Below are 23,156 nucleotides of genomic sequence, written 5' to 3' on the forward strand. Positions count from 1 at the left end.
GAATAGGAATCAAGTCCATTCAAGATTTGATACAAGGAAATCATTCAAATGACAGAAATAAATAGCTAGGTACCAGATTTGCCCATCAATTCTCAGTTCTCCTCTATCTAGGTCACACTCTCTGTGGGACCAGTTGTTTCTGTTAAATTCAGATCTTTTTCCATCTTGAGGTGTTGTAACAAGCGATTTTTTTTCAATCTTATTTCTCTGAAGTGTCTCTTGAACTCTCCAGTTGATCCTAATAACTTCTGTATACCTTATTGACTCTCTCTCCAATTAAGGTGGGGTTTAGTCTCAACTTTAGTCTCAACAATCTGACAAATTAGGAAAGTGTCAAATTAATAATTATTAATATTAATAATTCCTTGCATTTGACCACCCCCCAAGACTGCATTGGAGTGTCAGCTTAGACTGTGTGATTCCGGGTCCTTTCTCTGTAGTGCTGGAGCTGGCTCATTGGGTGGCACTAACACTTCCAAGTCAGAAAGTTTTGGGTTGGAACCCCATATTGGGACTTTGAGCTCACAGTCCAGCCTTGCACTCTCTCCAGTTCAGTGCTGGGGATGTGCTGCATTGTCAGAGGTGCCGTTCTTTGGCTGAAACATTCAACTGAGGTCCAGTCTGTCTGTTCAGGTGGATGACAAAGATCCCATGTGTCTACTTGGAAAGAGAATGGAGTTTCTCCTGGTGTTCTGGCCAATAATCCCCCAGAAAAAAAATGGGTTGTGGATGTTTACAGGCAACGCTGTGTGTAAATTGCCCCTGCTGCATTTCTGGACAAATGCAGTCACTGTTTTGAGAGGGTGGACATGATAGGCTCTATATCAAATGAAAGCATTAATTATTAATTATTATTATAAATTCAGAACTCAGTCTGTAATAAACCTTACTTTCCAAAAATATGAAATTTCAATTGCGACAGTGAAAGTACTTAAAAACAATCTATTTAAAGACTATTATCACACACACGTTCTGTTGTACATGAATCTTAAACCTCCTCCCTTCTCCCCCCGCCCCCAACCCAAGATTTAGCAATATGGCAAGTGTAGAGATGCTGTTGCTTAGAAACCAGCACCGCCAAATAAAGAAAGGACCCTGTAATTCCACTTGATAAAACTGCTTCGATTAAAATGGGATATTTTTAAAATTTATCACAGATTAGCCTTATGCCTTATTTTTTCTACTATTTGATGCATTTTCCTTCCAAAATTCCTGCCAGAACTATAGAAATTTGGAGCACAAACAAAAGCAAATCAGCCTATTGTCTCTGTGCAGGAGAGACAATCTCCTTCAGAAAGAAATCCACTCGGTCCCTCTAACCTGCCTCCCCCTCTCCAGCCCACCCTCCCCGAAACCTCTGAGGATTATTCTATTATTATAGTACTGAATACTATTCACCAGTGAGACAAGTTTGTCTTGAAACTCAAGATTGGGCAGAACTGTGGAAAAATTCTTAATAATAAGTAATAAGCTTTGCATTTGATGCAGCGCCTTTTCAAGTCATTGAGACGTCCACTTTACAGGATTTGCTTTACAATGCAAGGATTATTATCACAAGGATATACTGTAAAGTGAATTGACTGTATAGTTTAATGGATGAAACGTGAACAAAACTGTATATCTTCACAAACTTAAAGCTCTCCTTTCACTCTGTTCAGACACACTAGGAATCTCTGGTGCCCATGACAACTCTCTGATCCGCGGGGAGACTGATTGGGCCGGATGCATCTAACAATCCCCCTCTCTGTCAGAACTCAATGTCAGGGTGGAATCAAACTAGATTCTCCCCTTAGAAGCACATGCTGGACCCAGAGACAAGATGCAAATTGATCTGTCAATCATATCCTGCACCAAATGGTTGAGGAGTGGGGGAAGGGGAGGTGTGGGGAAGGAAAGAGGACAAAGATGATGCCTTCTTATCTCGATTCATCATTGCACTAATCTGTCTCTACGGACAGAAAAATTAAGCTCAGCCCCACAGCTCCTGCATTTACACAAATACTGGGTTCCTAACACGTCCTTCCTCATGTGGAGAGGAGCAGATATTTTCAGAGCTGAATGTGATTATTCCAAATCCCGAGGGTTGAATCCTGATTACAATTCATGAATTTCCCAGGTGCTCATTTCCTGCAAACTGCACCTTCCTCCTCCCACTATTTGATTTTGCATTTTTGTTAATATATATATAAAATATATAGCTCACAGTGAGGTTTGTTCAGACTTGCGCAGGCTAGGGATTGAACCAGTACCATCTCCTCTGCTCCTAGAGGTACACAGCAAAACAGGATACGTTATAACAATAATGATGTAATAATAATTCTTGCATTTGGTATCGCATCTTTCATGTCAGGAGGAGGTTTCAAAGCACTTCACAGGATATATTGTTAAGTGCGGACTGTTTTGTAGGCGAGTGCTATGTTTGGCTTAGCTGGTAGTTCTCTGACCTCTGGCTTCAAAACTTGAGGGTTGAAGCTCAAAGTTCAGACTTTGAACTCATTGTAGGATGACATTCCAGTGCAGTACTGGGGGAGTACAGACTGCATTGTGTGAGGTGCTGTCCCTCAGGTGACACGTCAAAACTGAAGCCCCATCTGCATGTTCTGATGGCTGTTAAAGATCAGAACAGTGATTTAACACCTCATTTGTTTTGTGGAGTATTGATTAGAGCATTCGCCTTGTAAACGAGCATATCTGGGTTTGATTCCAGGCAGGGCTAAACCTTTGGCAGGTTTCCTTCCTCCACACCCCTCTGTATAACTAGCAATATGTTGGAACCCGGTTGTTAGTCGACTGCTGGATTGCTTTTCCAGGGGTTAATAATCCCTCCAAAAAAATAAAATAAAATAATAAGACAAAATTGGTCACTCAATCCATGACTGTTTGTGGGACACTGATGTACGCAATTGGCTGCCGTGTTTTGCGCACAAAATACAGTCAAATCACATAGCAGTATATTCTGTGAAGCGCTTTGAGACGTCTCGACGATGTGATAAGGTGCTATAACAAATGTAAGGATTATTATTATTACTACTACCATGATCTCTGGTGCACTGCCTGAACATGATTGCAATCAACATTGACAAATTTGCAACAAATGTGCTTCCCAGTTCATCATCACCAATTGCAGGCAGATTGGAGTTTGCACAAGTGCTCCCAGCGCACTAACACAAGCTACTTGGAAAGCTCATTTGACTGGATTATTCCACACTCCAGTCAGAACGAAGCTGAATTTGTCTCTGCGCTCTCCTAAACGCAGCCTGTATTCAATGTGACAATAATAATACAGTCATTTTAAACTAAGTGGAGACCTTTACACCTGCACGCCCTGGCAGCACTTGCACTATATGGGTTAATTGCCGCAGTTATCACTATCATATCTCCTGATCCAGTCACTTTCAGCAACATCCATTAATTCAACACTCGGAGAGTTTAACACGCTCATTTCCAGCGAATGGGTCGAGATAATGTAAGGTAGTAGAGAATGATGGCAGGAAAAGACCATTAGGGTGTGATAGTATAGTGGGAATAGGACTGGACTGAGCAAGCTGTGATCGTGGTTTCGAGCAGATCATGGACATGGGAGAATTTCGTTATACCTCACACAACTAAAGTCAGTGGATTTACCAATGATTGTAGAATCAATACAAGTCAACTGCCCAGGCCAAAGCATGGAAGAGAGCAGCACAGCACAGCTGATACCCAGCGTTAAGGGGTTGAGCTAAAAGGAACATAGGAAATGCTGGACAATAAAAAAGGACCAAGGTCCATCCAGTTCGCCTTCCACCATCCTGGCAAGTGCATGCACACATCATATCCTGAACTACTCATATACTGGATCCTCAAATATTATTCCTAAAAGAAATGTATCTAATTTGCATTTGAAAGAATCGACACTTTCTGCTTTCACCATCTGCCCAGGGAACTCGTTCCATAGATTTTTTTTACAGTTATCAGTATTATATCAGTATATACATTTATATATAATGGGAATTATCTCAGAGAGAATCATTGAGTTTTTTTTATTGAGATATTAAATCAGATTGACAAAGACCAATTCTTACAGATTTGGCAACAGTGGAAAGAACAATACTCTATTTGCCATGTCGGGTAAGAGCTTCACCCACTCATGGGTACATTTTCACGAACGGCGGGCGGCACATCAGGAACCGATAACCAATTTCCATCTCTTAATCCACATTCTATTTCACGGGAACCGTTTATGTTATTTACGAACAGGCATTCATTCGCACACCATGAACACCATTTGCACACCGTGTCGCCCACAAAACACACAGTCAACTCACTTTACTGTATATCCTGCGAAGCGCTTTGAGACGTCTCAACAACGTGTTAAGGTGCTACATCAAACACAAGGATTATTATGTTCGAGATTGCAAACGCCGTCTACTGATACAAAGCCAAGTTGAGCAACAAGCAACAGATCATTTCTCAATTGACTGTCAGGTGGGTCACCACTTCCATCTGCGCTGTCTCTGAAATGCCATTGCACCAAGGATACTGGTGCTCAGTGTCAGTGCAGACATCAGCCAAACACATGAACTACAAACATTGTGAGGCGATGCTCTAAATTCTGACAGGCTTACATCTGACCATGTGCACGTAATAATGAGATATCGCCTGGTAGCCACACACATCAAACTATGTTCAAACCCCCACCAAGGTCCTCCTCATCCTTGTGTTAGCGACAGACACCAGGGGTAAGTAATACTGGACTATAAATGCAGGGATCATTTAATAGTTATAAATCACGGTTTTATTCATGGTTTAAGGCACCATCGGAGCCCTTCATGTAACCATTTCCAGGTGCCAACAATCTGCTCGATTCTATTCCAGTCTGCAACTCATCCCTTGGAGATGTTATTCTATAAAAATCTGAACCCAACGATTACATTTCAGCCTATTCTACTCCCTGAAACAGGTCATTCTATACGTAAACCGCTGAGCCCCTTAAGCCAGATGTAAAATTGGATGTCGTATTTTCCTACAAACATACTTTACAGTATGGAGTACAGCCTTGCTGATGTGGCTGGGGACTTCCAGTGCCTCTGACAACCCACCCCTTCCCGTTCCCTTCCTTGCCTCCTTCAAGGCCTGCCTCAAGATCCTACTCAGCAGATACAAGTTTTATAAGGTCAATAAAATATCTACAGTCTTTAAACACAATGGAACTAATTAGACAGAGCCCTTGCCATGACCCTTTGCATTGGCTTCAATATGTCTTTCTGTTACATAGTCAATGCCCCCGAAGTTCCCCAACCACGTGTAAAGAAAGTCACATCATTCTTCTGACGGAGGAGGAATTCAACACACTCTATGTTACACCCTCACTTCGGTGCTGTTTGGGCTCTTAGGAATTTAGGGCTCAGTGCTGAGTGAGCTGGACTCTTGCTCTCAAGGTCAATTTCCCTCCTTCTCTTTGGGATACGTTGAACATCCAAGGATTTCCTCTCTTTGACTCGACCCCCGTCAATACAGGGGGGATGGGGGGGGGGGAACTGCTTTGAACACTGGGCCATGCAGTCTGTGCCCATCCCTCAACATCTTTTCCTGTCACGTTGTTTTGTGTGCATATAATATCAGATTGGATTTGATAAAGCGCTTTATTATTTTGTTGAGCCATCTCAAAACTCTTCACCGAATACATTATAAAGTGGACTGACTGTATTTTGTGGGTGAAACGTGGCAACCAATTGCGTACAACAGCGTCCCACAAACAGTCATGGATTAAGTGACCATATTTTTTTAAAAAGAGCTGCAAAAAATATTGTTAAAAACAGTACCATCTAGAGGCTTGTAGATACACAGCACTTGTATATTTTTGTAGATACTGTATCTACTGATCTGCGAGTTGCATTGTTAAAATCGCAAGATGTATTCACTGACTTTTTCTCTGGAAACCTCACAGCAAATGAAAATGTGCAGTCGTAATTATGAAGGTTGCTGTGGCGAAGCAAACCATCTGGGTTTTCCTGTCAATTTTCAGTATTGATCATTGTGATTAACAACAACAAATTACATTTGTATAGCGCCTTTGTCAGGTGGTCAGGGATTTGGACCTGAGCAGGGGATTAGGATCAGGAGGGATGAAGGGCAGGGAGGGCAGAGTTAGGAATGTGACTGAGGGCGCAGTTGAAGAGGGGGCTCTTGAGGCAGTCCTTGAATGAGGCAAGGAAGGGAACAAAGCGAATGGACTGCGAAATGGAGTTCTGAAGGGTCAGGGCAGAAATGCAGATGGCAAAGGAAAGCAGGTAATGCATCAAAGCTACTGGTAAAGTGGTTTAGATGCTGTCCTTTCACCTCTAGGATATGGGACCTGGGAAAGGATCCGAGTTTAGAATTCCACCCCACCCCACAGGATTATAACGATAATAATCCTCGCATTTGATTATAGTACCTTACCACATTGTCAAGACGTCTCAAAACGCTTCACAGGATATAGTGTAAAGTGGTTTGACTATTTTTGCACATAGCAATTTGCCACATGGAGCGAGTGACCAATTTTATTTGGAGGATTTGTTGGGACAAGACACTGGAAATAAACTCCCTTCTGTGTTCGAGTAGTGCCATGAGATCTTTAACTTTCACCTGAACAAGTAGATCTCGGTTTAACGTCTCACCAGAAGACTAGGTCAGTTGACGTGAAAGTCTCATCTGTCTGTTGACCGTAATGGTTCTGACACAGCCACAGTTTGCTTCCCCAGATGCTTCAGGCACTGAATTGGCAATGTCACTTGGAGGCCACAGGCAAGCCTGGTGTTGGAAATGGAAACACCAACATAGTGCAGGAGGAGACAATTTTCCGAGGCAGGTTGTTTGGAAAAAGAAGAAATTTTACTTTGGGGCAGCTTCAATCGATTATAAAACGTCGGATTTTTCTAAGCCGTAAATCTCCAACACTCCAGACACAAGGGAAACGGTGCAAAAGGAATGAGGAAGTTCAGGGAATTTATCTTTGCTGTCATGGGAGAGTGGATTTGAATGTACCTTTGCCTATAAAATCCTCAGTTACTGCACTGTGCAGTAAATTGTGTGAAATGCTTTTGAGACATTCCTTGGCTCGGCATGAGAGGTGCTTTATCAAAAATTATTTATCCTGCTGCTCTTTGCCGAGTCTTTATAACAGACAAACGTAGTGAAGAAAAGGGCTCCAATATGCATTACATTACACCAATTTGCATCTACATATTGTCAAACAACCAAAAGGAGAGAGTGAGGCATTCACAGTGCCTACATTTGGGCTTGTTCTTCACCAAATTCCAGAGATCAGCGGCACAGGAGAACCTGGAGATACATGCTGTGCTCCACACTACATCCACTGCCTTACTTCTTTGGTTCAGAGAGTTATCACAGGGTTTAATTTCCTGGCGAACAATCCCCCGAATAAAATTGGCCACTCGCTCCATGGCTGTTTGTGGGGCATTTGTGGGGCATTGCTGTGTGCATAACTGGCTGCTATGTTTCGCCCACAAAATACACAGTCAAACCACTTTACAGTAAATCCTGTGAGACATCTCGACAATGTGACAAGGCACTATATCAAATGCAAGGATTATTATTATTTTACTGGGGGTTGGGGTGAGGAGGAAGAGAGAAAGAGAGAGGGAAAAAAAGACGACAGGAGACAGTCTGGACCACATGCCTTGTGTCACCTTTACCTGCAGTGAGCGATGAGATCTAACAGTGACGGGAAGCACAGAGGCGTCACAGCCCAGCCGAGAGCAGGAAGACTGCAGTACTCTGTACAATATCTCCTTGCATTCTCATAGTCAATGTCACAATCTCAGCAAATAGTACCTTTATTTCTGATCTTGCCTCCTGGCTTTGTTTTGCTAATACAATATTTCCAAAACAGGCACATCATTGGAGTTTTATATATATATGTATATACACACACACACATAAAACAATATCTATTGATATTTCGGATTGGGTGACAGCTGAAACCAAATCTACCGCACCCCCCGCCCCCCCCACCCAATCACACACCCACCCACACACGGGGGTGATTGATTGTTAAAGGATTTAATGGGACAATCTGGAGGGGCAATTTCAGCTGATTGGCTTTAGCCGGTGTCCACCCAGTGTCCGGGAGTCCGGTTAATACAGGCGCAGTGTGGGAAACCTGCCAGGTTCACATCCCCTTCAAAGATGGTACAGCAGCAGCTAATCACAACACCCACATGTCCCTAAACTGGCTCTGGGACTGTGCCTACATCTCAGCCAGTGTTTCTTTCTCATGGTAGAAAGAGGCAATTTTTTTAACAGTTGAAGTCAGCGAGTTTAAGGGGCGATTGCTTGTTTTTTTTGGAGCGACAGTGGCGAATAATTTGGACAAGAGGCACCAAATAATATTGGAATGATTTGTCTGTGTGTGATTGAGATTTGAACGTCCTTGTATAAAGGGGAGGGGGAGAGATAGAAGGTGGAGGAGGGAGCGAAGGAGGGGAGAGAGGGATTGGGGGTGGAGAGAAAGAGGAGGAGGGGGAGAGGGGGTGGAGAGAGAGGAGGAGGGGGAAGAGAGAGGAAGGGGAGAGGGGGTGGAGAGAGAGAGAGGAGGGGGAGAGGGGGTGGAGAGAGAGAGGAGGGGGTGGAGAGAGAGCGACAGGAGGGGATGGAGAGAGAGGAGGGGAAGAGAGAGGAGGGGGAGAACGGGATGAAGAGAGAGAAGGGGGAAGAGGGGGTAAAGAGAGAGAGAGAGAAGAGGGGGTGGATAGTCCTTTTTTAAAAAAAGAGCTGATCTCACCCAAAATAAGTCGTACAGCCTAATTGGTAACAGTCTATTTCTGTCTGTGTGCATCGCCTCCAACAAACACTGCACAGAGCATTACTGTACAATCTGAAACAAATCAGGGCATTATATATATATACACCCTATATACACCCATATACATATACACACCCTATATACACACCCATATATATATATACACACACCCTATATACACACCCATATATATATACACCCTATATGCACACCCATATATATATACACACCCTATATAGATATATATACACCCATATATATACACACACCCACATGTATATACACACACACCCATATGTATGCACACACCCATATATATATATAGATACAAACAGTTACTTTACCCAGAAATAGCTTTTACAAATACGGTTGGTTGCTTTGCAATGAAATGGACAAGACACGAGCACAGACCCCCACCACCACACCCCACCCCGACCCCCCCCCCCCACACCCCCCGACACCCCACACCCCACCCACAGCCTCTGCTCCAGAAACAGATTTTTTTCATATATATATATAAAAAAATGAAATAATGAAATAATTCATTCATTTTCAAAAAAAAAGAGAGAACCATTTTAATAATGAATCTGCGGAGACCCTTTCACACCGGAGACCAAACCCCCAGATCTGAGCCCGAGCAGCGGTAATAAAACCCCCTCCCCATCCCCACCCCATCCCCATCCCCATCCCACCCATCCCCTCCCCCTCCCCATCCCCACCCCATCCCCACCCCATCCCATCCTTCCCCATCCCCTCCCCATCCTCTCCCCATCCCATCCCTCCCCATCCCATCCTCTCCCCACCCCATCCTCTCCCCATCCCCATCCCCACCCCATCCCCCATCCCCACCCCATCCTCTCCCCATCCCATCCCCACCCCATCCCCATCCCCTCCCCATCCTCTCCCCATCCCATCCTCTCCCCACCCCATCCCCATCCTCTCCCCATCCCATCCCCTCCCCACCCCATCCTCTCCCCATCCCATCCCCACCCATCCCCATCCCCACCCCATCCTCTCCCCATCCCATCCCCTCCCCACCCCATCCTCTCCCCATCCCATCCCCACCCCATCCTCTCCCCATCCCATCCTCTCCCCATCCCATCCCCACCCCATCCCCTCCCCATCCTCTCCCCATCCCCATCCCTCCCCCTCCTCACCTGGCAGTGCCGCCCTGTGTACCCAGGACAGCAGGTGCAGTTATACGCCTCGGTCTCTCCTTCGGAAGTTAAGCAAGTTGCATTGGTCAGGCAGGACTGGCTCTGGCCCGGGTCAGCACGGACCAGGGACAGGGACAGGGACAGGACCAGGGACAGGGACAGGACCAGGGACAGGGACAGGGACAGGGCGCCCATCAGGCGCAAGAGATTGGGGGCAGATCCCATGCTGCTGCCTCTCGCTTTGCAGCTGCTGAGCGTTGTGTGTGTGTGTATGTGTGTGTGTGGGGTATAACTGCACTGATCTCTCTCTCTCTCACTCACACACACACAGAGCAACTCGGTACCCAGTGACGACAGGTGACGAAAGGCTTTTTTTTCTCTCTCTCTCTCTCTCTCTCTCTCTCTCGAGTCGTCCTTGGATCAGCCCTTCTCTCTCTCTCCCTCCTTCTTCCTTTCCTTTCCTTTCCCTTCCACCCAGTGCTGCTCTCAGCCTCAGTCACTGCCCCTCACCGTTTGACTGCCCCCAAAACTGCAGGGAATTCACGAACTGAGTCAAAAGGGGTTGTGGTGGGAACACGTCGGGAAGGACAGTCCGTTTGATGTCAGAATTTCTGGCACATGGGTTCATCCATCTCGTTATTCCCTTTATTCCCAGTAATTGCACATGATCTGATAATGGTCGGTATTAACAAGGGAGGTGCAGGCAATAAAGGGGAATGTGTGAGTGTGTGTGTTGGTTGGGTGTGTGTTGGAGGGTATGTGTGTTGGTGGGTATGTGTGTTGGTTGGGTGTATGTTGGTGGGTATGTGTGTTGGTGGGTATGTGTGTTGGTTGGGTGTGTGTTGGTGGGTATGTGTTGGTGGGTGTGTGTGTTGGTGGGTGTGTGTGTTGGTGGGTGTGTGTGTTGGTGGGTGTGTGTGTTGGTGGGTGTGTGTGTTGGTTGGGTGTGTGTTGGTTGGGTGTGTGTGTTGGTTGGGTGTGTGTGTTGGTGGGTGTGTGTTGGTGGGTGTGTGTGTTGGTGGGTGTGTGTTGGTGGGTGTGTGTTGGTGGGTGTGTGTTGGTGGGTGTGTGTGTTGGTGGGTGTGTGTGTTGGTGGGTGTGTGTGTTGGTTGGGTGTGTGTTGGTTGGGTGTGTGTGTTGGTTGGGTGTGTGAGTGTGTGTGAGACATTTATTCCATATTTGCACCACAATGATTGTGAAGTCACCATTTGTAACCGAGTTTCTACGAAAGCGTTGTGTTTTTCTGTGCCAGGTTTTAAGGTGAAATAGATAGGGTTGGTGAATAATTGTGCAACACTCTGCCCGTTCTCTTCCAGCACCAAAGCAGCCCCCACTTTTTGTGTGTATGTATGGATGCCGGGTTTTTGGGGGGGGTTGGGGTGGGTGAATTCTGACCTCTTGTGGTGCTGAGCAGCCTTTGTCAGCTACAAAAGACAAAGCGGATGGAGGGAGTCTCGGATGATGGGCTAAAAGGGGCAAGACAGAGATCTGGGCTGGGTGGTGGATCGACAACAATAACAACTTGCATTTATATAGCACTCTTCAGGCAGGGCAGTGTCTGGGATCAACTGAATGCACTAGTTGTTCTGCTTGTAACTAATCCAGATTAAAGGGATCTGCGTGAGCCATTAGAGTTTTCAGTTATAAAAAATATAATTAGCTATAATTGGCTAAATAAATTGGTGAAATTTAATTAGCCAATTAAAAAATCTCTTGCACAACCATCTGTCAGTGAAGGGAATGGTGCCTTATTTGTTTTTAATTAGAAAACGCAAACTACAGTGACACCACCTCTCTAGAGAATTATTTTATTAACATCCAGCCCCCACCCCCCTCCTTCCCAGTCAAATTTAATACATTTTTTAGGTAGCATTTAATAATAATCCTTGGAATTATTATAGCTCACGCAGTTGAGACATCTCAAAGCGCTTCACGCAATATAATGTAAAGTGGATTGACTGCGTGTTTTGTGGGTGAAACTCAAACAAAATTTCTGCCTCCTTTTGAGCAATTGGGAACTGGGACAGGCTGCACTGCTTCTCTCATTCAAATCTGATGAGGGATTTGCTCCAGCAGGGAAATCAATTTGCAAAGCCTTCACAGGGAATAAGAGACACTTACAGGAAACCATCACAAGCCAGGTGCGACTCAAGAAGGCCCTTTTGTCCCATTTTAACTCATCCTTTCCCAACATCCACCCTTCTGTCTTTGCAGTGCAGTAGTTTCTTACGAGTCCAACTTCCTGGTTTCTAATAACCTTTATAACAATAATACTTGCATTTGTATCAAACCTTATCATTTCATCGAGACATTGCGGACACCATCCATGGTTGCACATTCAACCTTGCTAAGCCAGTCCGGAACCTTGGGGTCTTGTATGACCTTCAACTATCCTTTCTACCCCACATTCGCGCCATTCCCCGCTCTGCCTTCCCCCACCTCCGCAACATCATCCGGCTCCAACACTGTCTCACACCACAGGCCACCGAAACCCTCATACGCTCCTTCATTACAATGAGGCTCGACTATGCAAACTCACTGCTTGTCGGCCTCCCCAACTCCTCCCTCCACAGGCTGCAGATCATCCAAAACTCTGCAGCCCATGTCCTCTCCCGCATTAGGCTCTGTGATCCTATCATCCCCATCCTTGCCCAACTCCACTGGCTTCCCATCACACAGAGGATAGTTCAAGATCCTGGTCCTCACCTTCAAATCCCTCCATGGTCTTGCTCCCCCCTACCTCTGCGACTTCCTAACCCCCTACCATCCTGTTCTCTCACCTCGCTCAGCGGGCTCTGGCCTGCTTCACGTCCCCCGTCTCACTCATCCCACTATTGGCGGGCGGGCCTTCTGCCACGCTGCACCCACCCTCTGTAACTCCATCGCACAGTCCCTCCATCTCACCATTTTCAAGACCCACCTCAAGACCCTCAGTTCAGGTCCAAAACTCTGTCTGTCCAGCACCTTGGGACATCCTCCCGATGTGAAAGGCGCTTTACAAATGTAATTTTGTTGTTGTCTCAAAGCGCTTCACATGATGGGCTGTGAAGTGGATTGATGATTCTGTGGGTGATTGTAAATAATGTAAATTTATGTGAATAGTTGCTCTCACAACCTTGAGCTCTCTTGCCTTCTACCTGAAAGCACCATAGGACAGGAATATAGGGGGAAGAGGCTCAGATGGATACATGGAAATGTGGTGGTGAAGCACTTCAATGCTATAATCAATCATGCAGACTCAGAAGAAATGGCTTTGAATTCATGCTCTTGTATTTATTATTTTCCCAATATATCTTACTGCAGAATTTATGGTTTCCTTCAATCCTAGGTCAGTGTTATTGCCAGCGGTTAAACAGGCTTTTAGATAGCAACCAAGATAATATAAACTGTGCCTGATAAAAAAAAGCACCAACCTGTTTACGGTTAATTAAGAGGATTATACAAGTAGCTATTTTTAGGCCAGGTTTATTAATGGGAGAAAGATTAGAGGAAATTATGCGAGTGTGGGGTAACTTTGCAGATGAATTTGAGTCGTTTATCATAATTTCTATCAGTCCATTAGTTGTCACAAGATACACTGCAGTTTGAGAGCTGTGCAGCTGGTGTTTCAGATCCAGCAGCAAGTATAAACTGTGAAAGAAAGGTCACCTTTTGCTGCGCAGTCACAATGCTGTTCAATGTATTTCAACTTTCCTTCAGCTACAAGAGGTGTTGCTATTTAAAAATAGCCACAGACTATTCCCACTCCGCATGAATACCTGCAAAAGCCTATACGAGGCTTAAGGATCATTTTTCTTTTCTCTGATAGCAATCGCTAGAGTTGGTACCCAACAACATTGGATTTGTGACAATAACTGCATTTTTGTGGAAAAATGTTATACACTGGAGTGTTAAATGTAGTGGTAACATTTTAACAAGATCAGTTTTAAAATGCCGCATCAAGGATTACAGTTCCTTTTTAATTTTATTTGTGAGATTTAATCTCCTTTTAATTGTTTTTTGTGACAGAAGATAAATTTGTCAATATTCTCGTTCAAACTGCAACATGTTAGCCTGCTTCAGTTTGTAACGTTCTTCCTCCATGATAGAGGGCTGTGGGTTCAAGCCCCACTCTGGGACTTTGAGCTCAGTCTATACTAACACTCCAGTGCTGGGGCAAACCAGCATTATTGACAGTCCTGCCTTTAGGAGACATTTAATATCTTCCCGTTCAGCTTAAGGTTAAAGATCCCATTGCACTATTCAACAAGAGAAGGAACTACTAATAATTTAACCACCAGATAAATTAGTTATTCATTTCATGGCTATGTGTGGGGCATTTCTGCATGCAAATTTGCCTACAATTACCTAGTCGCTAAACTTTACAGACAGTGTGTGTGAAGCGCTTTGTGACGTTGACATTACAGGCACTGCATCAAATGTAAGAATAGCCAATACGTGGAGGACGATTGGAGGTCAGAGCACCTCCCTTCTACAAAAGAATATTTATAGTACTTTCCCTCGAGTTAGAAGATTGTGGGTTCAAGCTGACACGTTAAAACAGTGCTTGGGGTGTGTTGCATTGTTGGAGGTCCTGTTCTCCGGATCCCTTCTGCCTGTTCAGGTGAATGTTAAAGATCCCATGGCATTATTAGAAAAATGAAAGGAGTTTCTCCTGGTGCCCTAGCCAACAATCCTCTGTATAAAAACGATTGGTCATTTGTTTCATGGCTCTTTGTGGGACATTGCTGTGTGCAATTGAGCTGCCATGTATGCCTACATGTACAGACACTCGATTTCACAGTAAATCCTGTGAAGCACTTTGAGATACCCTTCCAAATGATAAGGCACTATACCAAATGCAAGGACTATTATTAAATACCCTATTTAATCTCCTAGTAATACCAAAGAACCAAACTTCAGTGGGTACAACTTTACTCTTGTTTTCCGGCACCTGCAAGATGAACATTCTTACAATGAGATTGTGAAGATTTCTTTTCATTTTAATTCCCTCTGTGCACCATTTGGTTGAGTATCACATGAATTAAAATTCACTCAAAATTCAGCACAAACCTCCCCACATTGTACTTAACCAAGTTCCCGGTTCAATTTCACTCACTTAAAAGAAACAATAAAGGCAGTTTATACTATACATTTTTATATATAATACAATCCAGTGACATTGCAACCTGTTCTGTAACTGAATTGTTAAAATTGCTGGGTTAAATGGGCTGAACCAAACTCTTTTGTCGCTGTCTTGTGGGAAACACTGAAACAAGGTTAGACAAGCACTGTAGGAGTGTGTCTTTTTTAACAAATAAAGTCAGGTTGTAACTTATGATGTAGATCATCACTACATTGCAATGATAGGATTCTGCACCCAACACCACGAATTTGGTCAAAAAAAATTGGTCACTCAATCCTATAATTTATGATTGTTTGTGGGACTCTGCTGTGCGTATTTGATATAGTGCTTTATCATCTCATCGACTTGGAACTCATATAGGACTATTGTGGAGGCCTGAAGCTTAGTGGTTAGAGCACTCGCCTTGCAAACAACAAGATTACATTTGTATAGCACCTTTCATGCCGGATGGACGTCCCAACGAGAGGACCTGGGTTTGATTTCCAGCAGGGCGATACGTTGGACAAGTTTCCTTACTCCACACTCCTCTGTTTACCTAACAGGAAGTAGGAACCCGGTTGTTGGTCGATTGGCGGATTGCTTTGACAGGGGTAATATATCCTTCAAGTTCAAAAAAAATAAAAATTTGGTCCCTCAATCCACGACTGTTTGTGGGGCACTGCTGTGTGCAATTAGCTGCTGCATTTTGCCCACAAAATATACAGTCAATTCACGTCAAAGTGAAGCGCTTTGAGACATCTTTAAGACGTGTTAAAGAGCTGTATCAAATGCAAAAATTACATAATCCTTTTTTTAAATACAGTATAAAAAAAATCTAATTTCAGCAACTTAACCATTTCATTCGCTTTTTGATCATGCAAAATGTAGTGTTAAGGTTCACGGGAAGCTATTTCAAGATTGCTATGCAGCATCAATTCGCTTTTTAAGTGGAATCTGTATGCAGGGCTGAAATACTGAGATCCTCCATGCAAAAACTAAGTTCTGAGAATAGTATGAAACTTCAGGGGGACAATTTTGCACATAAAACAATGCAGTTAATCTTTATCCACAGCACAAATATTAGAGGAAATCAGTGCAGAAAGCAACACTGCAAGCAAAAATAATGATCAATATAAATCACTTTACTCTTCCTGATTGCACTGGTCTCATTTAGAACTATAGTTCAAGATGGCAGCTCTGACCTACTTGAAGTCGTACAGTACACTGTGCATAACAGCCAGGATACTAGTTTGTGGAGTGCAGTCGTATGGCTGCAAATAAGTCAGAAACTCAGATGGTTAAGAACTAAGTGTAGGCCATTTTAAAAAAGTATTTTAAAAAAGTAAAAAAGTATACATGCAAAAAGAGGGCATTAATAATAATCATAAATAATAATCCCTCCAAAAATCAAAACAATAATAAATTGGTCATTTTCAATCCATGACTGTTTGTGGGACACTGCTGTGCGCAATTGGCTGCTGCGTTCGCCCACAAATATACAGTCAACTCACTTTACTGTCTATTCTGTGAAGGGCTTTGGGACGTCCTCCCGACGTGAAAAGCGCTATATCAAATGCAAAGATTATTATTATTAATACTTTTACGAATGAAAGTGTTCCACAAATCATCAGGTATTGAGTCATAGATGGAGATAGGAACAGATTTTAAAAAAGCCTGTGAAAACAAATTAATCTGGAAAGCAGAGATTACACAAGGACCATTCATTACCTTATAGGTACAATCGCCATCAATCTTTGAAAGAAAAATCTTACTTTTCACAAACCATGAATCATTGGACGCCTTCTTAGAAACTAGAATCATTATCTTTTGCCATCAGAAATAAGAAATTTAGTGAAAAGTAGTTTTGTCGAGGATAAAAATGCCTTCATCCTTTCACCTCGAGTTCATGCTTTTACTTCCAACGAAATGAAGTTCCAACACAACTTCCTCAACTTTGAGAATTTGCAGCCAGCAAATCAAACCCGTTGGTGGGATTTGGGTTGGGAAAGAGGGGAGAAGAGTAATTGTGTATTAGTTATATTCCGAGTAGTTGTTCCCCTATAAAGGGATGCCCTGTAGTACAACGATTTACAACGAGGTTATTCGAGGGTAACAGTTACAAGCTTGGGAGTTTATTTTATTGAAAGTTAAAAACTGTTAAAAAACAAAACACCTTGAAAGGCCAGGGCTGATAGCTTAAAGTTGATTCCTGACTTGGCAATGGACTAACATACCACCAGCATGTTTGGAAGTTGCCATCATCCAATAAATGCCAACCAACTAGTGCTTAAGCATTCACGGTTGCCTTCTCAGTAATCGCCATTCCCTCCATTCATTGCCGTTAGCTTCTTCCTCTCAAATCCTTCTTCCAATTCTTTGGCGTTTCGTTTTCTCCCACTTTCCATTTTACAGAGGTGGATAAAAGGCTCCAAGAAAGATGCTCGTTTTATCTAATTTTCCAGTTAACCAGAATATTCAAAGCATTTTAAAATGAATTGCATCAATTCTCCCTTTTTTAAAAAAAAATAAAACACAGGAGTGTGGGATTAGGGTAGGATAACTAAAACAGATGAGATGATGGAAGAGGACTGAAATGATGGGACAGGATACGTGAACTCAATAGCCTTTCCCATTGCTATGCTTACCTTGAAAGATGACTTGGATCGGTTTCTATTAAATACTAACACAGCTAATGTACACACTGCAAGCCATTTGTAATAATTGCAAGCTTCATATTATTTTAAAAGTCAAATCCATTCAGATTTTCCAGATGTCGCCGTTTCCAAGTGACACACGACATGACTGGATGAAAGAATTGGGGAAACGAACTATGCTTGGATCAGAAATACCTATGTAATAGAATGGATCTCCTTTCAGTTGTCGTGGCACAGTCTAAGCTTCCAAATGAAACCGAAACGCAGGACAACCCCATTTTCCTTTTTATACAAATCAAAAGAATCTGCCCAGGGTTACAGATACATGTTTAAAACTCTCTTTAATGTTTGCAAAGTAACACAAAACCAACCAGATATGCAGGCAAACGAAAAGACACAGGCAAAATTATAGGGAGAAAGCAACAAATTATGTAACTGGTTGAAGTCAGCAAAATGATGTTTCACTAATATTTCTACAAGCACACAACCAAGTGATATTGTACAAAATGGATGGACACTGCAACAAGCGTACGAAAAAGGTTGCTTGGTTATATATAGTATACAAGTTCTAAGCCAGTTTGAATTTGGAGTTTAATACAATTCTTAAACCCTTGCATTTGAAACACAATTAGTACCCTTTCTTTTTAAAAAGAAACAGCTACAGATTAAAGGGAAATGATGTCTCAGGTGGGGGTGGGGGAAGAGTTATGGAAGGGGAAAAGAAGAGTTTCAGCATAAAGTACTCATCTGTTCTCAGGAGGAAATAGAGCTTGTTGCACAAGTCTGCAAGTAGGAAAATATCAGATCAGACGTCCCACCAATGGAACCAAAACCGTTCACCTGCGCCAATACTAGCAGGGATCAGGATCTTTCTCAATTATAGGACTTGAATGCAAGTCAGTGGCTCAATATTGCGGAGTCAAGAGTTAGCCAAAGACCTGCTCCTACATTCAACCAAGACATTCTTTTCTAATCAGACGACCAGTCAGGTCTTCAAAAAGCTCCTTATGGATTTCAGAATTCTCTCACAGAGCAGACACAGCTAACCACATATTTTCTTGTGGGGAAAAAAAAGGGGAGGGATACATGGAAAAAAAGAGCACTTTACACTGGGAGTACTTTGTCAGAATATTCCCCTTGCAAAATTCCCCTAGAGCCTTTTTTTTAAAACTAAAAAAATTACTTTGAACTGTGAATACTGAGTGTCTGGGAGAAGATGCTGAGGCAGTGAGGAGGAGCTGAAGGTTCACAGGCACAGCAATAAACCCAAGAAAGCTTCAGTGATCTAATTCAACTACAAGCACAATAATTTACATCCAACTCACCATCTCCTTCCAGCCAAGTGCCTCAGGTATCACCACTCAAAATGTCAATCAGACTTTGAAACACTGGAATTTTTAGCGAGGGCTGACAACCGTGCCATGCCTCGGAACATTGCAACTGCATCCAACAAAACTATTTCTGCCTGTTTCCTCACAGCAAGTAACTGGGACTAGTTTAAAATGATTTATTTCTCTTTAAAAGACACTTATGGCACTATCCCTGAATCAGAAAGGTTTGATTGATTGCTGAATACAAAATAATTATACAAAAAGCGTGAGTCAAACAGTTTATTTATTTATGTTCAGGTAAAAACATTAACCTGATGAAAGTTATTATTGCAGATTTGAGAAACCAGCACATGAACAGTTGGACAGAGCAGTGCCTACAAGTGCACTATCCTCATCAAACTTTTAGAGAGCTCAACTATTTTGTTCAAAGCTAGCAGTGCAAAAACAATTAAGTGAACTACAACACGGTAAATTAAACAAGGTAAAGCAACCATCCCACTGTAACAGCAAGTGGAACCTTTTTTGTTTTTTGTTTTTTAAGTTTTACACCAACTTGAAATGCTACCTGTCCCTTAAATAACAAAGACTAACCAGCCCGATAATTGTTTAAACTACAGAATTAAAAAAAAGGGGATATTTCAGCTCAGTAATGCTGAAAATTCAGTTGCCTGAAATCATTCTGTAAACAAATCTAGTGTGTGATTGGGGCTTCTGCCAAACGTCCTATTTGCAACATAACTACTGGCAAAGTACTTCAGTACTGAGATTACTAGATGTGAGAGTTAAGAGACAGCGATGCAATTATGCTATGACACCCTTTAGGCCAAAACAGGTCAACCAAAACTTTGAAACGTGTTTAAGCCTGTAGCTCAATCTTTTTTGTTGGATCGCAGGGTTAGAAAATATCACAGAAAAGCAGGACCCAAGTTACATCACACAAGTGCAGATGAATTAAACATAAAGGACAAAGTGAATGGGGAAGACAGGGCAGGGATGGGGAGAGAAGATGGGAGGAAAACAGGCAAGTAACACTAAGCAGAGCTTAAATTATTTTATGCAAGGTATGAGTGACTTAATTAATTTTTGCATGTTTGTACATATTAATCTTTGGAACCAAAACCACCAGATATGCAGGCTCCAGATGGATACACACACCGATATCAAACTGCACAGTGACATTTTATTGTTCCATCATCTTCGAAGAAAAACATCCCTTTCTTTCTCTCTTTTTTTGTTTGAATACCACACAGAAAAAAGCAATTTAAAAACTGCACCCATCAAATAATGGTTAAATTAACAAGAACTTGTTTAAGAATTTATTTTTGTTTAAATCTTGCATTAACTTTGGGGGGGGTCTTTTTTTTCAATTTCTCTCAGTCCGTAGGGGCTATTTTTAATAAATATACCATCCAAGTCTTTTCGTTGAAGATCTGCAGCATACCAAGCCATTTCTACAAGTACGCTGTACACATTGCCTTGATGCAGTGATACACTTAGAAAATAAATCATGATTTTTTTGTCATTTGTTGTTGTAACAGGCAGCTTGAAGATTCAGACGCTGTGATCAGGAGAGATGGAACGACTGCTGCCCTTCTCTAGCAGCTATTAAAAGTTTTTCACGCATTATATCGATACTGGAGTAATCTGGCAACTTGAGATAATTAACACAGGTCATTACTGAGGGCAAAAAATCATCAGGATTTTCTGTGGATTCAAAGGTCTTGCGAACGATGGTCAGTGGAGGGTTCAGGCTCCGAAACCCTGTGAAGACAATTCTTCCATTAGCTTCGCTATAGAGATCAATACAGTTTGTGCTACCCAAATCTTCCCACTCTATTGGTGCTTCAGATGGCAGGAATTTAACTTCCATCTGACTTTTTTTTCAATCAAACTTTTCACCACGAGACACTTTGCAAAGAGGATGCAATTACACATTTGTGAACATTCCCCATTAGCAAGACATGTCACATTCAAAGAGGCTTATAAAAAAATAACCTTTTGGCAGCCAGAGCATGTATACATGACTCATTAATGCTTGACAATTTACCTTGTTAAAAAGCTCAACACAACTAAAACAATGTAATGCTAAACTACGCTAGTGCATCGCATTTCCTCTGGAATCTTTAATGTGTGACACATTAACAGCTGATACCGTTGATTAACCTTCAACAGTCCAACAGTCCACCCCCACATAAACTGGTAACCAAGGTTCCAAGTGATGGGTAAACACTACAAAATATGATGGTTCCAATGCTGCTGGGAACAAAGTAGGATAAAGCAGATTTGAGGATGGACCAATGTTTTTGCTGAAGTTCTGCTCGCTGACCTTGGGTAGAACTTTTCCTCAGAAGAATGAGTGGGTGGGATGGAATCTATGATGGGGCAGATTATGTAGAGACTATGGAAGGAGGAAGCACAACGGGCTCAACTAACTTATTATTCCCATTTGTAGTAAGCCTTCATGAAATCTACACTACAAAGGCTAATATTATCATAATACTAATTTCTATTTCCACATTTTCCAAATTAATTTCTGAGAAGTGCTCCTTCATTTACTATTGATCTTCCCTATTTTTTGATGTCTGATTATCTCCAGACAAAAGTAAAGCCCACAGGGTTACAGATACATGTTTAAAACTGTAAAGTCCTCGGTGCCCTGTAAGTGGCAGGTTGTAGAGATTCTAAATACTGATCAAGCCGCTGAAGGCATATTTATGTGGCTGCAGTTGTGCATTTTCTTGGGAGACAAACTTACATCAAACCCCCAAACCTATATTTGATTTGCCCAGAAATCCTAGCAGTGTATCACAAGGATGAAAACAGCTGGCTTACCTCCAACGGGGAGTCGGGGGCTACCGGTAACAAATTGAAGAAACAGTCTCTGTTGTTCACCATCAAAACTGCTGAGTATTTCAAACAGAAATTTAACAGCACGACTGTGGGACAAAAGAAAAAGTTGAAAGGTTTAATACTTTTATCTGCCACATTTTAATAAAAGTCATAAAAATTCTCAATGCAAACAATCAATTCTGGGCACATTTAGTGCAATTGTGGTCCTTTTGCCCACAAAATATGCAGTCAATTCACAGTATATTCTGTGAAGCGCTTTGAGGTGTCTCAAAAGCTTGATAAATACAAAGATTATCATTTTAATTACTATGGCATCCAGCAGCTTGTTAAACATTTTATCTAAGATATCTAACTTGTACTTTACTTGAAAGAAGCTGTTTGTTGATCAGTGGATTTGAGCCTCCCTATTTGTATTTATCCAAATGGGGAAGCATATACATAGGTGAATCTGAATGCCAATTTCCAGCTTCACACGGAACACATTTTAAGCTCATGAATTTCAAAACAGCATGCTCTCTTTATAAGGCAGATAGGAATAGTTCAGCATTGTACTTTAATGGCATGGCTCTAAATATTATTCTTTTTATCGCAAAGACAGCTGGAATTTTGAGCTGGCTTGTAATGTTTTGCTTCCCTGCCACATTATTCTCTCTTGATTGCTATACCATTCAAGGTTTATATTGCACTTGTTTCCAAAACTAAGGCCAGAACATCCCACCTGTTTGTTCCAGAATTTGCGATAACAAAGGGAAAGTTGTGATGCCAGGGGTTCAGATGTGCAGGTCACATGTAAACTTGGCAATTATTTACCTGTCATGATTATATCCATGATCTGGTCTGCAACACTCCATTAAAGTCTTCACATCCCAAGCCTCCGACTTGCTGCCACAGAGTAACTGATCCAACTGTAGGGCAAACGAGGGAAAAAATAAAGCCATACGGAGTACAAGTCAGTACAGTAAGTAAACCTCAACTTTGTCGGTTTACATCATTCACTAAACTGGAGGTTTTGATTTGTGGATTGGGAAAGTAGACAATGCAATCGGCACATGTACGTAATCAGCAAATGGATAGTCCCAGACACAAATCTCTAGGGCGTTTAAACATTTCACCAGCCAGTCCTAATCAGGTAACTGAGGACGGCATTGACTACAAAGGAAATTCTACTAAAATGTACAATAAATCCTTCATCTTAAAGTTACAATATTGAGATATTAGAGTTGAAGCTATAATGTTTCAACCCACCCCCCAATCCTGTCAAACTGTGATAGGAAC

General features: G+C 42.3%; 2 protein-coding genes across 8 annotated transcripts in view; both read right to left on the reverse strand.

The window, feature by feature from the left end:
* Nucleotides 1–10,083, reverse strand: part of dner (delta/notch-like EGF repeat containing) — a gene marked incomplete at its 5' end in the record, with an annotated part of 60,583 nt that extends 50,500 nt beyond the window's left edge. The window contains one exon of the mRNA XM_042339231.1: nucleotides 9,943–10,083. Within this exon, the coding sequence (XP_042195165.1) occupies nucleotides 9,943–10,083 (141 nt within the window). The remainder of the gene's footprint in view (nucleotides 1–9,942) is intronic.
* A 7,941-nt stretch (nucleotides 10,084–18,024) lies between these two features.
* Nucleotides 18,025–23,156, reverse strand: part of trip12 (thyroid hormone receptor interactor 12) — an 87,671-nt gene continuing 82,539 nt past the window's right edge. For all 7 annotated transcript variants that reach the window (XM_042339267.1, XM_042339271.1, XM_042339268.1 and 4 more), the window contains 3 exons: nucleotides 22,692–22,786; nucleotides 21,864–21,967; nucleotides 18,025–20,792 (listed from right to left, as the gene is read on the reverse strand). In XM_042339267.1, the coding sequence (XP_042195201.1) occupies nucleotides 20,596–20,792; nucleotides 21,864–21,967; nucleotides 22,692–22,786 (396 nt within the window). In that variant the 3' untranslated portion in view covers nucleotides 18,025–20,595. The remainder of the gene's footprint in view (nucleotides 20,793–21,863; nucleotides 21,968–22,691; nucleotides 22,787–23,156) is intronic.

This window comes from Callorhinchus milii, unplaced genomic scaffold (assembly GCF_018977255.1).
Source record: "Callorhinchus milii isolate IMCB2004 unplaced genomic scaffold, IMCB_Cmil_1.0 Scaffold11, whole genome shotgun sequence".
NCBI lineage: Eukaryota > Metazoa > Chordata > Chondrichthyes > Chimaeriformes > Callorhinchidae > Callorhinchus > Callorhinchus milii.